The 15,102-nt window shown below is 36.8% G+C and overlaps 1 protein-coding gene across 3 annotated transcripts in view; it reads right to left on the reverse strand.

The window, feature by feature from the left end:
- CHD6 (chromodomain helicase DNA binding protein 6) overlaps nucleotides 1-15,102 on the reverse strand; it is a 199,037-nt gene that overhangs the window by 141,046 nt on the left and 42,889 nt on the right. For all 3 annotated transcript variants that reach the window (XM_069063587.1, XM_069063586.1, XM_069063588.1), the window contains exon 2: nucleotides 3,377-3,435. In XM_069063587.1, coding sequence (XP_068919688.1) covers nucleotides 3,377-3,409 — 33 coding nt within the window. In that variant the 5' untranslated portion in view covers nucleotides 3,410-3,435. The remainder of the gene's footprint in view (nucleotides 1-3,376; nucleotides 3,436-15,102) is intronic.

A 15,102-nucleotide genomic window follows, 5' to 3' on the forward strand; every position in this document is an offset into this window, starting at 1 on the left:
ACACACACACACACACACACACACACACACACACACACACACACACAAACTTGAGTATCTCTCTCTCTCTCTCTATATATATATATACATATGAATTCTTTCCTGATCATCCCAATTGACTGTGCCTTCCCTCTCTAACTATCCTGTATTTAATAAGTATTTTGTATATATTTGTATTTAGTAACTATCTATGTTGTATGTGTACATATCTCTCCCACTAGAATAAGCTCCTCGTGAGTAGGGATTGTTTCAATATTTGTACTAATATCACAGTGCCTGGAGAATAGGCATTTAATAAACATTTGCTAATTGATTTGCAAACAACTGCTAAGCTGTCATTGGCAAAAAGAGTTTCCTTTTTGTGCATTCATTACACCAGTGAAACCACAGGTCTGGACAATAAAATTCTCCTACTGTGTCTAACAGTTAGAAGCAGCAGTAGTGGAAAAGAAAAACAAATCTAGAAACCCTGGGTTTTGTGGTAGATTAAAGAAGGGGTCATAAAGGATACATTAAGCCCATGGTAACACAGAGTAAACTAACAGATTTTGGGGGATCCAGACCTATGATTTCATTACTGTTCAGAAAGGGAGTTAAAAAACTCCTGTTAATGGAAATCTGCAGCTTAATGTGCAACTTACTTTTAAAGAATTGCCCAGAGGACTGAAAGGTGAAGTGACTTGCCCAGGGTGTCACATCCAATTTGTAACAGAGCTGGTATTGAACCTAGGTCTCACTGACTCTTGGTTCTAGTCCTAATATCACTGGCTAACAATATTCTCAAGCCATCCTTCTAAAACATTTCACTTCCAAAGAAATATTTATGTATCTGGGAGGTTTCTTTACATTAATTACCTCACAATCAAGCCAAGAGAAGTAAGGAATCTTACTTCTTAGACTATTCTAATTTACAATTAGGTCTGAGATTCTAGACTATTACTTATATAAATTATTGCTTATAGCTAAAATCAGGCCAAATGTAATTGTTTCCCTTTCTTCTGGCTAGCAGTTCAATGACAAATTATTATTACTGCTTTTACCAGAATTTTAAAAATTTGAGACTAAATAAAGGGTGGTGGAATTAACAATCCTTAAAAAAAACTTACAAAATTTATACACACATTTCTGTGAGGTTTTCACTGATGACTCAAGCACAAATGTTTCTTTCAACATGAAAATGATTTGTTCCTATGATTTTGCCTGGATTATCAGGACTCTGCCTATAATAAAGAACTCATTTTTTTTCTCTTCTCTTTTGAGAGTAACCAATACTCAACTTTAACCACTAGATGAGAGTTGAAAATAAAGTACACTGATTTATTCAATCATTACTCTTTTTGTTAATATTGGCAACAAACAGGTCAAATAGTTCCACTGATTGGTCATTTTAGTTTTTCCTCTTAAGGAGAAACAGGGTGGCTACATTCCCAACTCACTACACAGTGGCTCAGACTGACACTGAGTATGGTGTATTGTCTAGTCCTATGAAGTTCCCAGCCTGGCTCTGCTATGAATTAGTACAACCATTTTTTAAAGCAATTTGGGATTATGCAAATAAATTTACTAAAATATCTATACCTTTTGACCCAGACTTTCTACTACTAAGCATATACTCCAAATAGTTGGAGAAAAAAGTTCCATATACACCAAACTATTTTATAGCCCCATTTTTTTGTGGTAACAAAGAACCAGAAACAAAGTAGAGGTCCTTTGATTAGGAAATAGTAAATAAACTGTGATATGTAAATGTAATGGAATATTACTGTGCTATAAAAAAGTATATGAAATATGTACACAGAAAATCATGGACAGATTTATATGAACTGATACACAATGAAGTAAGCAGACCAAAGAAAATAATATATAGAATGACTACAACAAGGCAAACGGAATCACAACCACTACAAAATATTAAAAACTAATGTAAGCTTTCAAAGACTAAGAAGAGCCCCAAAGAAGAGGCATGAGAAAATACCACCTCTCCCTCCTTTGCAAAGATAGGAGTTTCAGGGGCAAGGAATTGCATATATTTTCAGACTTTTTGGATACATTCATCAGTTTTACTAATTTCTTTTCTTCCTTTTTTCTTAAAAAAAAAAAAAGAAAGAAATCTTCTCTGTTATATGTGACAGACCTCAGAGGGGAGGTAGGGAAAAATGAAGAAGGAAATTTAGGCAATGTAAAAATAAAAGATAACCACAAAAATGTATCTTTTTTTAAAAGAGTGACCGGCAGATTTCAACAGGCTAACTAAGATTTCAAAAACAGGGCCAGGGTGCTTCCATTCTATATACCCAACCAAAAATCAGAGGTCCAGTTTTCTTTTGACCACAGTTAGAAGATACCAGTCAGGCACAAAGATCCTAGTCATGGCCAACAACTACAATGACCAAATCCTATAACCAACTCATCTCCTGCAGAAAACAGCCACCAAAATGTTAGCAACTCACTCCCACCATAATATTTTGAACAAAGAAGCTCAACAATTTAATACCAAATACTAAATACCAAATGCTCATCTCTTAATCCCTGTCCATTCCAATCATTTAAAATTGTAAAACAAAAACCAAATATAAAAACAATGAACAATAATAGGAGAACAGGGGTAGAATCTGTGATTTCTTTCTCATAAGGAAACTCACTTGACCACACAGGTTGGCATTTTCCACAACTTAGTCTTAGAGTGTTGCCCACAGGAAGGAGTATGCCCAGGTAACTCAAACTATAAAATTTTCAATGTGAACACTGACACCTGAGAAACAGGTAAACTACAAATTAAAGCTTGATTCACTGTTTTGTTGATTATGTTTTGTCAATAATAAACAAATCAAACTTAAAAGCGTGTCAGGCATACTGGTCATTAAACATTTAGCAGCATACCTTTGCCTAGAGCATAGGGAGGTAAAGGGGCTTGTCTAGGGTCATTCAGACAAGTGTGGGTCAGTGGCAAGATATGAACCCAGGTCATAAGGGTTTTAAGGCCAAATTTATCCATTTGTCAAGCTGCTTCACTATTAGTAATCACAATAAATAAGGTACATCTTACACATAAAAAGCAATGATATTTCAGTCAAATAAGTAAAATTAAAAAAATTCTTCCCTCCACTCCTTTTGCTTTGTGTTATAATTCACAGTATATTCAGTTATTATTATCTTTCTACCCCTCCAAGGCTGTACTGAATAAAAGAGAAAAAAAACCAGTGACAGACTCTCTAATCCATGGAGCTAAGTTTTAAGTCACTATGTAGACAGGGGGAACCAAGAAAGCAGACAAGTTCAGAAATTTTAAAATGAGTACAATACTGCCAGCACTGATTTCCATTAATATGCACCTAAATATTTTAGACAGTAATTCAAAGGAGATATAGTCACCAACCTGTTTATCTTTCTTCTGTATTTTCATTATCATCAATTGGGGGGAGGAAAATCTTGTTTCTGTAAAACAAAACAAACAACTCAAGCTGAAACTCAAAACATATTGTTAATTTAAAAAATAAAAATATTTTTCTCAGACCTGACTGTATCACAAAGAAAATATTATGAGGGATTATTTTATGGTGTATTTTTATCAGTCTTAAATTTTATCTTCCCAGAAAAAGTTTAAAACCATAAGTGTTAAGTGAACATTCAAGATTATATATTAAATCTTACTACATATATGTAATGTCTATTGATGGAAATAATAAGGTAAGGCAATCCAAGTCCTGCCCTCATGGAAACTGTAATCTAACAAAGAAGATACGGCATTTCCACAAAGTCACTATAAGGCAAGATAAAATTTCAAAGTATCACATGAAAGGCACAAAATGCTAATGGGAATTCAAGGGATGGCCTTAACACAAATTCAGAAACAAAATAATTCAGTCCTTTATGGCACAGTGAAAAAAACACTAGTTCTATATTCAGAGGACCTGAGTTCAAATTCCACCTCTTATCATAACTACTTGAGCAAACTTGGTCAAGTAACCATCTCTTTGGGCCTCAATTTCCTCGTCTGTAAAACTGGAGGTGGATGGCCTACATGACCTCTAAGGTTTCTTCCAGTTTCTGAGTTACAATCCAATTATTTGTTACTTTTCCATGTGATAAATACTCCACCCCCTCAACCCACTCCCCTCCCCCCCCCCCATCATATAAGATGGACACATCCCCCCCGCCACACCTAAATCACAGAGAGTTGTAAATTATATTTGATGAATGTATTCCTCTCTCATTTGCTGGTTTCTATCATCTATGAGGGTATACTGTCTCTTTAGCATGAACAAACATTTATTGAATGTCTCTGATATAAAAGATAAAAGTACATATTAAGGTCTAAGACATACTCCTTATCCTGGAGAAGCTTCCACATTATATGGAAAGAAATAACATATACAATAAGAGAAACATTTACATAAAGGTAAAATATGTAAAAGACCAAATGCAGAATAAACTTTCTTGCTTTCTATGCTGCTGAGCTGATGAACATTTACCTACTGAGGAAGATGGAAGGCAGCATATAAAAAGGCAAGACAGAAGACAAAAAGAATGACAAGATAAGTTTTAAGGACATACTGAGTCATTTAATACTAAGATCCAGCCACAGAAGTAATATAATGCATTAAAACAAAACTGCTACATACAATATGTTCTAAGAGAAGTTTTCCGGTTATTATTGAACACAAAGCCTCATGGTGTGTTTCACCAATAGGTCTCTACTGGTAACAAGTAATAGCCCACTCCCAAATCAGATACCCTTCCTTTTACATTCAATTCTGTTAACCCCTGTTAAGAAGCACTGTGTGCACCATACTGTGCTAGGCTCTGGGGTAGCTACAAAGTTTAGGTAAAACAGTTCCACTGTTCTCACTGAGCTTCTAGCCTAGGTGAACAAAACATAAACAAAGATAACTGTAATATTCAATATTACATCATAGGTGCACTAGAAAACTACATAGCAAAGTGCTATGTGAAACCCCAGATCAAAGATCCTTATAAAGTAGGGGAATTAGAGGAAGTATTTGAAGGTTGGGAAGGAATTCCAAAGGACAAAAGAGAGAGGGAGAATAGTGGAGGCATAGGGAGCAGTGTATTTAAGGCAAACAGTGTGTGAGAGTACAGAGGATGACTAGACAGAGAGTCTTCTGATTTGGCTAGAGCAGAAAGGTTAGGGAGAGGAGTGATATGGAATAAAGCTGGAAAGAAGGGTAGAGGGCTTCAAGTGCCCGGAAAAAGTCTTACCTTTTCATTCAGTAGGTAACAGGAAACCATTGCAGATCTTTAGGCAGACAAGTACAGACCAAATCTTTGCAGATAAAAGATTATTCCGAAAGTAGATAAAAGGAAGGTGTTCAGGAAAATCTGTCTGGAAGTGACTTAAATAAGGGGTAAAGAAGAAGCATTTATTAAGTGCCTACTATGTGCTGGGCAGAATGCTAGGCACATTACAAATATTATCCCCTATGATCCCCACAACAGCTCTGGGGGCTGAATATGAAAAGCTGGATTTTTCCTGCAAGAAGTTGAAAGGACAGTGAGGAAGTACAGACATTTGGTAAAAATAAACTTTTCCCTAATAAGCTTAGCAGTGAAGGAGAGTATAGATACGGGAAAGTACGGTAACTAGGCGAGACAGAAGCATCAAGGAAAATCATCTTTTTTGGTTAAGGCTCTAAGGATGCTATGAATCAATAAGTTTGGGGACTGGAAGGAAAGAAAACTAATTTGGGAAGGGAGCAAAAGTAGAAAGAGCTGAGAATGAGTCAATCTTTAGTATGAACGAGATTGAGTATTCTTGAAACTAGTTAGGAAGAATAATATCAAGATAAAAAGCTTCATTTTTTTCTTTGTTTTTTCTTTCCCTTCTCTGTGCTCAATTCAATATCTATTTCCTGTACATGTATGTAGTAAAAGGGATTGGAATGGGGGTGGAGAGAGAAATAGAAAGACAAAATAACTTTAAGGAGCTTATAATTTAGTTTAGGATAAAGACAGGTATATAAAACTTATAGGTGATTAGAAGATGTGGAGAGCTATGTGAATCCAATTTTGCATATGCCAGCCATTGAGAGAAAAAGAGAGAGTTTGTGCATCTGTATGTGTGTGTGTGTGTGTGTGTGTGTGTGTGTGTGTACACATGTTAGCTGATTGGCCAGGGAAGGGGGTTGGGGAATGAATCGAGTAGCAAAATCCTACAAATGAATTTACAATCTTCTCCAGGAAGAAACCATATTCCAAGTAGAAAGCTGATTACATAGGATGGGTTTATGCAATAAACACCAGAGAATTAGCAAAGAAATAGATGAGGAACTACTTCAGTAGTGGAGCAAAATACCAAATAAACAAAAAACCACCAGCATTTTACACATTACTAAAAAAAAAAAAAATCTAGGAGGAACTATTAGAAAAAAGAAACTCCACTCAAAATGATTGAAATCCATGAAATATATGGTTGTTAACCCACCAAAAACACATTCTGGTTTACATACTTAAACACACACACACACACAACTACAAAACGGCTATTCTATAAATAAAGGTCTAAATAATTGGAGACAAATTCAACGTTTGTGACCTGCCTGGTTGCACCATAATAATGCTACTAAATATTACTAAAAATGATGCTACTACCTAAATTAAATTCATGTTATACCAAACTACCAATGGTTACTATATAGAACTAGACAAAACAATTACAAAATTCACTTGGAAGAACAAAAATTTTTAAATTCAAGAAAAAGAATAGAAAATGAAAACGAACTCATATCACAGAGCAGTAGTTATCAAAACTATCTGGTACTGGATCAAAAAAAATTAGACAAAACACTAGCAAGGGCTTAGATGCAAATTAACATGAATAAACCGAACAGTTTTTTAAAGAAGGATCCCAAAATACTAACCATATGGAAAATTACATGGATCATATACAAAACAGAACTCATCAGTTTTTTGCCTCAAAAATCAATCTTTTCTAACTTTCCAATTTCTATCAAGGCTACTAACCATCAGTCACTCATTTCCACAATCTCTGTGTCTTTTTTGACTCTTCACTCTCCTTACCCCTCCTCCTGCCCCCATATCCAACCAATTTTCAAAGTCTTAATTCTGCCTCCACAACTTTTCTCCCATCTGTCTTTCCTCCATTCACATAGCCACCATCCTGGTTCAAACCCTTAGTGATTCTTATCTATACTAATGTAAGGGCCTCCTAACTGGTCTACCTGCCTCTAGCCTCCTATACTCTCCTTCTTCACCCTCCCAAATTGCCAAAATTATATTTCTGAAGTGCAAGTGTGACCATGTCACACCTTAAGAAGTTTCAGTGACTCCCTACTGCCTCTAGGATCAAATATAAAGTACTCTGGCATTTAAAGTTCTTCACTTCTCCATTCCACCCTACTTTACAGACTTATTAACATATTACCCCCCTTCACATACTCTACAACCTAGTTCAATTGAACTTCTTCCTGTCCCTTATACAGGATATTCATTCTTTTCTCCTATGCTTTTATATAAGTATGGAATGAATATACATACTTCTCTCCTCTACCTCTTTCCCCTAGCTTCCTCTGAAGCTTATCAAGCACCAAATTCTCCACGAGCACTAATATCTCCTTACCTGAAATTACATTGTATCTACTGAGGATGTGTCCTATATCTGTTTACATGCATGTATACTGATTCCCTTATAAGATGGAAGCTCCTCTAGGTCTAGGGCTTAGCAGAATGCAGAAATACAAATTAAAACAACATTCTGGCAGAACCTCATAGTTACCAAACTGGAACAAATGATAAGGGTTAGAAATCACACTAGAAGGGCTAGAAGTTAAAATGATTTAGCAAAGCTCTGAACTAACTGGTATAACTGTGCTGGAAAAAGTCATTTAACCATACCTTTTAGCTAGCAATTCCACTATTGAATATATATCCTGATGGAGTCAATGACAGAAAGAAAAGTCTTATAATGATCATAATATTCACAGTAATGCTTTTTATAGTAGCAAAAAGCTGGAAACAAAGTATATGTCCAGGACTTGTGAACATCTTGGCAAATTATGTGATGTGAATGTGATGAATACTATGGCACCTTAGAGAGAAATATATATATACATATATATATATATACATATATATATATATATATATGGAATTCAGAGAAATGCCAAGCAATCTGAACAGATACACAAGAAGACGGAACCAAGAGACAATGTATACAATGACCTTTTTTGCTGGCTTAGAACTATGATTTCACTGATGTACAAAACTCCCAGTGAGGAAACTCCACCAATGGCAAATCAACATCTGCTTGGCAACAAATGTAAGAGGTAAATGTAAGCTACATGGAAAGGAAAAACTTGCTAAAAGTAAAGTGGGCCTAGCTGTAGGTCTTCAAGCAGAGGTTGGATGATCTTTGATCAGGCACATTAGAAGAAGTATGAATTGGACAGAGTGGCTAATGACTAATCATTTACAACTCTTAAAACTGACAGTGAAAATGCTATGACAGGTTCACTGACAAAAGACAGACATTTAATTGAAAATCTAACTAAAAGAAATACCTATACACAGAACAACTTACTCAAGAGAGTACCAAAACTTCCTTAAAAGGAACAACAGAAATGACCTGAGGAGGAATAGGTTTGAGTGGTCTGCAGGTAAACAGATGAAGGTAAGGAAAACAACAATTCCAAATGTAAACCCAGACAATATTAGATGCATTAAAACTATTTCTAATTCTAATGGCTTAAATTCAAAATCAGCAAATGAATTCAACAGATACTTGTACCAGTAAGTCCAAAGGTCCTGTTTTAGACCATGTAGAAGATAGTTTACATTTTCATTAGGGAAATGAGGTACAGGTTAACCATAACACAATATATGGCAAAGTGTCCCAGATGTGGTACTGAAAGTACTATGGAAATCTTAAGGCAAGAGACATGTTTGTGAGTGTAGTAGTCAAGAATGCCTTTGTGTAGAAGGTGGGTACCTGAGTTACACCTTGAAGACCAGGCAGAATTTAAAAAGGAGATGGTGAGAATGAAGACTCTGGGATAGTGTAGAAGAATGAGGAAGGTAGAGCATGACAATACTGAGGACGGCATCTTTCTTGGAAAACAGAAGTCTTGTGAAAAACAATATTAAAAACGTTTTTAGGGGGTGGCCAGGTGTGGTAGTCGGCAAGGAGTACAAAGCATAGTGCCTCTATTCGTTCCAGGATCCATGGCCATTTAGATTGAGATTGTAAGGCCAAGGATCCTGGAGGGGTGGAGTGTGATAGTAATGGCAATTAAAGATTCCCCTGTATTGGCTTGGTTTTCAAACTGATTGTGTTAAAACCCAGAGCTTGTTAATCCCACCTGTGGGATGGACTTGTTGATGTGAAAAGAGAGTCCTGAACTGGGAGGAGCTGGTGACGTAGATTTGGAGAGACAAGAGAGAGGCAGGAGTACTTTTTGGAAGCAGCACCTCGTGGAGGCAGAGAGACTGAGAGAATTGCCCTGGACTTTTGAGACCTGCCCCCTGAGCTGCCAAGGACTGAGGAGACATGGCTGTTTTGCTGGTACTTTGTCTGTCTGTTTTGATGTTGTTTTGCCAGATTTGTCCACTGGTGAAAGACAGTCCTTTTGTTGAAGAAGTCCTGGAACCTGGCTGTTCGCTAAGAAGCCCTGAGACTGTCCTGCAGACAGAGAGTGAATACTGTCCACTGGTGAGGGACAGTGCTGTTGTTGCAGGGGTCTGGAGACTGTCCTGCAGACAGAGTGAATACTGTCCACTGGTGAAGGACAGTGCTGTTGTTGCAGGGGTCTGGGAGCCTTTCTGTTGGTTCAGAAGCCCTGAAGAAGGATTTTCTTGTTGTATGTTTACAGAAATCCTGGGAGAGGGCTTTGCTAATGTGTTCAGGGGTTCTAGGACTGTTCTACAGACAGAGGATAAATTCATGAAGGGATTGGCAATGTATCTTATGGCCTTGCTAAGCCTTGTCTCCCCAGGAACTAAGATTGCTGAGAACTTGCCTCGTGTCAAGATGAAGAAAAGACCTCCATTTGGGTATTAAGTGCTGTGTTTAAACTTGATGTAACTCTGGGGTAGATTCAATTGTGATCCAGGGGTGGGGAACTTTTGACCTTTTTGTGTTCTATGGTTGAGCAAATGAATGTATTTTACTTATGTTTGGAAACTAATCTCCATTTGAGAAGAGGGGCTTTGTGGTGGACTTAATTAAGGTATAGCCTAGGGGTGGAGAAGTATTTAGAACAGGGACTTTGTAATTGATTGAATGATTGGAAAGTCCTGGGGTGGGGTAGTAGAATCTGGGCCCAGATACTCAGCACCACCCCCAGAAATAACTGGCTGTGTAACCTTGAGCAAGTTACCGTACTTAACCCTGATTGCTTAAAAAAAAAAAACAAAACATTTTTAGGGTCAGATAATAGAGGACTTTGAAAGCACTATATAATCTGGAAGGGAACAGAGGATACAGAATTGCAGCTAGACCTGGATTCAAATATGGCATAAGAGTTGTCTATGGCAGTTGTGTGACATAACAGTTGTACAACCAGGGTCAAACTTTTTATTTAATTTCTCTAAGCCTCAGTTTCTTTATCTGTAAAAGAGATAATACTTGCAGAAAGAATAACATGGCATAGTGAATAGAGGATCAGCTTTGTAATCAGAAAGACCTGGGTTTAAGTGCTGCCTCTGACACACATTAGCTGTCATTTAGAGCTCCAGACAACTCTAAGAATAAAAGCTTCCAGAGAGTTGCCAAGTATCCTTGGAGAGATGAGCTTCTACTCTGGAAATTTCTTACATGAAATCAAGAATCCAGACCAAAAGAAAAAACAAAATACCTACAGTGCCCACCTATCTTACAGGGTCATCATGAAGTTCAAAAGAGATAATGTATGAAAAATACTATGTAAAGCTTCAAATACTATTGGCTATTAATAGTAAGCTGAGATCTTCTGCTTTATGATACAGGCAATAGGGATTCTACTTCTCAAAACTGAATCTAGTAGCACTATGCAGGGTGAATGGATGGTAGAAAAATAGACTGGAGACAAAGATTACAATAGTCCACAAATAAGACAAAAAACCTGACTTAAAGCAGCAGCAAAAGGAAAACAGGGATTCAAGATATTTCAAAGGAAGTTGAAGACAAAAGTAAGAGAATTCTGAAAAACCAATCAAAACAACAAATAATTACTGAACACCTACTTCATACATGGTGGATGGGGGATCCCATATAAAACCAAAGATGCTTCCAAAATTTCTACATGGTTAGAAGAATGGTGGTAATGAGAGGGGGAAAAAGAAAAAAGCTGGGAAGGTGATCAGACTGTGAGAGAAGACAGAGATGAATCTGAAATGACAAGCATATACAAATGGAAACATGACAGAATCTTAAAATCATAGAATTTTAGAGTGAACAGGATTTCAGGGGAATAATCTAGTCCATTCCCTTTATTTTATAACAAGAAAATTGGGGCCTAGTGAGAGAAGGAATTTTCTCAATGTCAGTAGAAATGCCAACACTAAAACTCGGATCTAGAGATTCAAATTCCATCTCTCTACTATATGAGGTTATATTACAGACAGCTGAAATTTAGGAGAGAAAGCAAATAAGTGAGTGGGTCAACAATATAGATGCAGATTTGGAATGCCTGTGTCATGAGAACAGATGAGATTTCTCAGGTGAAATGTGAAGAAAGATATGTAACTGGACTAGGTCACTCCATTCATGGCTTCCCTATGGCAGCCCCAGGTATCAAAAAGTATTTCTTATCAATCCATTGACTATTTTGCTGTCTGGCATTTTTTTCTGGCTGTATTTTCTAGCACTTTGGTTAGAGAGTAAATGGCAGAGAACTGGGGAAACACATACAGAGATAACTCCCAAGGTAGGAAGAGACTTACATGAACCATTTTAGGAAAGACTGAGGAATCTTCTAATAGGATTGAAGATTAAGAATAATTTATAGGATATAGTTAAAAGTCTTGAGGGATAGAACTAAAATTAATTCAGTTTAATCTCTACATTCAAGAAGTATTTAATTTGATTTTGAATTGTTAAAATGTGCATAAAATATTTTTTGAGTAACATGCAAAGATATCTAGAAATCCATGGGGTTCCAGATGTCACAACCAGATTGTCCTCATATCCTAGAGGCAGTGTGATATTCCATTAGATAAAGTCCTGGCTTTGGAAACAGGAAGACTAGGATTCAAATTCCACATCTCATCCAGGGCAAGTCATTTATAACCTCTATGTACCTCATGGCAAATCCCTAGGATAGGAGGACCACACAATTAGAGCTGGAAGGAATGCTGGAGTTCATCTAGTCCAATTGCTTCATCTTAAAGATGAAGAAACTAAGACCTCAAAAGGGGAAGTGATTTGGTAGCCAGGTGGCAATTTAGAGCAAGACAACTTGAACATTGACTCAAAAACAGGAATACAAGTTTTTGCTTTTTGCCTCTTTACCTTAAAAACTTCTTCTAGTGATGGCTACAATGCCACAAATACTCTAGGGCCAATATGAAAAAGAATATAATAAGTATGGTCACCTCAAGAATGAAGAAAATTTAAGATTTTCCAGTTCCACTCAAAAGAAGTTATGGGATTATTTGTAATAGAAAAAACATGGAATTCTGCTAAAAACTTCTCTATTTTAAAATTCCATGATGAAAACCTGGATACAACATCTCTCTCATATGAGGTCTCATGCAGGGAGATACTGCACTCTGTTGGCCTCCAAAATTATACTTTCTGAATGCAGTGTTCCACTTTGATCTTTGTACACATTCCCTTAGAGACTGAGAATTTTTGTTTATGTTTTTTCCTTTGTTTATGTTTTGCTTTGTAAGCCCAAAATTTGAGGGAGAAACATGCAGTTTCTTTTTGTCTCTATCCTACAGGAGATGGAAAAACGGAGTCTGTGGGGAAGTAAGAGAAACAGCAAAATGCTGCATAACCTGGGATGGTGGTGGTGGTAGCAAAATAAGGAGCAAAGACTGTTCTAGATCAAAGATCAGTCAAACATTTATTAAGTGACACAAACTGTGCTAAGCACAGAATATACTGAAGTGAGACAGTTCTGCCCTCAAGGAACTTCTTTCTGTTCTAATAGAGGAATACAAGTTGAGTATTTGCCAAAGAAGTTAGTTTTGGTTTAGAAAATCACAGAGATTTTGTGTGAGTCATCTAGGTAATAATTTTTAAGCTTCTTCCAATACCAGTGACAGTACTGATTTTATTATTACTCCCAAAAAAGAACAAGCTGTGGAAGATGTGTTTATATGGGGGAAGGGAGGAGTGAAGGTGGTATTTACACAAGTGACAGTAGGAAAGATGGCAGGATGCATACTTTGGATGGGCCCAATGTTTCTGTAAATGGTCGGCTGGATGGGAAAGGACTAGCTGGATAAGAGGACTGAGGTGAGTTTTCAATCACCCATCAAAGGTACCAAGCGTCTTTCACATGAGGGGAGGAACAGAAAGCAGTTTCATTTGCATTGGATTGACAATGGGAATGTAATACCCTATAGAAAAAAATTTTAGGTTCTAAGAATCTGGCTACACCAGATTCAACAAATTTCACCTATTTCAATAGGTAAACACAGTAACAAGAAAGAAGCAGATTAAGAACTAGCAGAAATAAGCTAACACTTCCCCAGAGCCTTTCCAGAGTTTCCATGATACAAAAGTGTGTAAAACTAAAAGCAGGTCACTTTTCCAGACTGCCTTACAAAAGCTACACTAATTAGGAAACCTCACAAAGCACTGATCTCAGTCAATATCTGCATTTCTAATGCTCCAAAATAATTTTCTTTTTCAGAGAATACAACAATTCATGGCAAAAAGTTGTCTTTTGTATCACAGAATTTCCAAAGCATACCATACTAACCCTGGGAAGTGATTCTTGAACTTTTTCCATTAATGATATGAAATTGACACTTAATACAACTCATATTTACTTGCACTCGGTACCCAAAGTCTATTCTCAAAGGATCACAGAAATGGGAAAAATTCTTATGGTGGGAGCTTAAAGTCTAGTTGGAGAAATCGAAATAAACACATGAAATACATGGATAGCATATAACTTAATCAACAAGTACTTGGGGATACGAAGACAAGAACTGATCATGATCAGCTCTAGCTTTCAAGGAGCACACATTCTATTGGAGGAAACATGTCTACACATAAGTATAATATAAAATAAACACAAGGTGATTGGGGGCAAGGTACTAACATCTAAGGAGAAGGACCTCCTAAAAGAAGTGTTTGAACATGGCTTTGAAGCAATCTAGGTATCCCAGAAGGGAAGGCAGATAAGAACAAAACTGAGCAACAGCCTGAGCAAAGGCCCAGAAGAGGGAGATGGACTGGAGAACAGCAAGGAGACCAAGACCTGAACATACACTGTCTGTGGGGATGGGGGTTAATGTGAAATCAATCAATGAATAAATATTCATTTTTTAAGCACCTACTATGTACCAGACACTGTACTGAGCCCAGCAGATATAAAAAGAGGCAAAAGCTAGTTGTCCTCAAGGCGCTTCATACTTTTCATCTACTACCTTTCAAATGAACGAAACAAGTGTGTTTCACTAGTAGTTCTCTAGAATCAAAGATTTAAACCTCTCATTTTACAGATGGGAAAACTGAGGCTCAGAAAAACAAATCTTGTGACAAAACTGGAAGTCAAACCAATTCCACTAACTCCAAGCCCAAGGCTTTCTCCACTACTACAACATGATGTTGCTTATAAGATTTCTTAGTATCCCTTCTATGGCTACAATTTCTGAACTGGCGATTTGAGGGAAATACAAATATCAAGTTTAAATTCCTGACCTTAAGTTTGTAACCTGGAAGGGAAATGAGACAGATAGTATAATACATTTATATTATATTATGTATTATATTATAATACATAATATAATACAGTTACAAGATAACTACATTAGAGGTTTGTAAAATAAAATGCTATGAGAGGCAGCTAGGTGGCGCAGTGAGTAAGAGAGCCAGCCCCAGAGTAGGGGAGGACCAGGTTCCACCTCCGATACTTAACACCCACACAAAAAAACTGGCCGTGTAACCTATAACAAGTTACTTAACCCCAA

Source organism: Petaurus breviceps, unplaced genomic scaffold (genome assembly GCF_028583685.1).
Source record: "Petaurus breviceps papuanus isolate PSGF00001 unplaced genomic scaffold, PetGlider_PUasm1.0 90591, whole genome shotgun sequence".
In the NCBI taxonomy this organism is placed as follows: domain Eukaryota; kingdom Metazoa; phylum Chordata; class Mammalia; order Diprotodontia; family Petauridae; genus Petaurus; species Petaurus breviceps.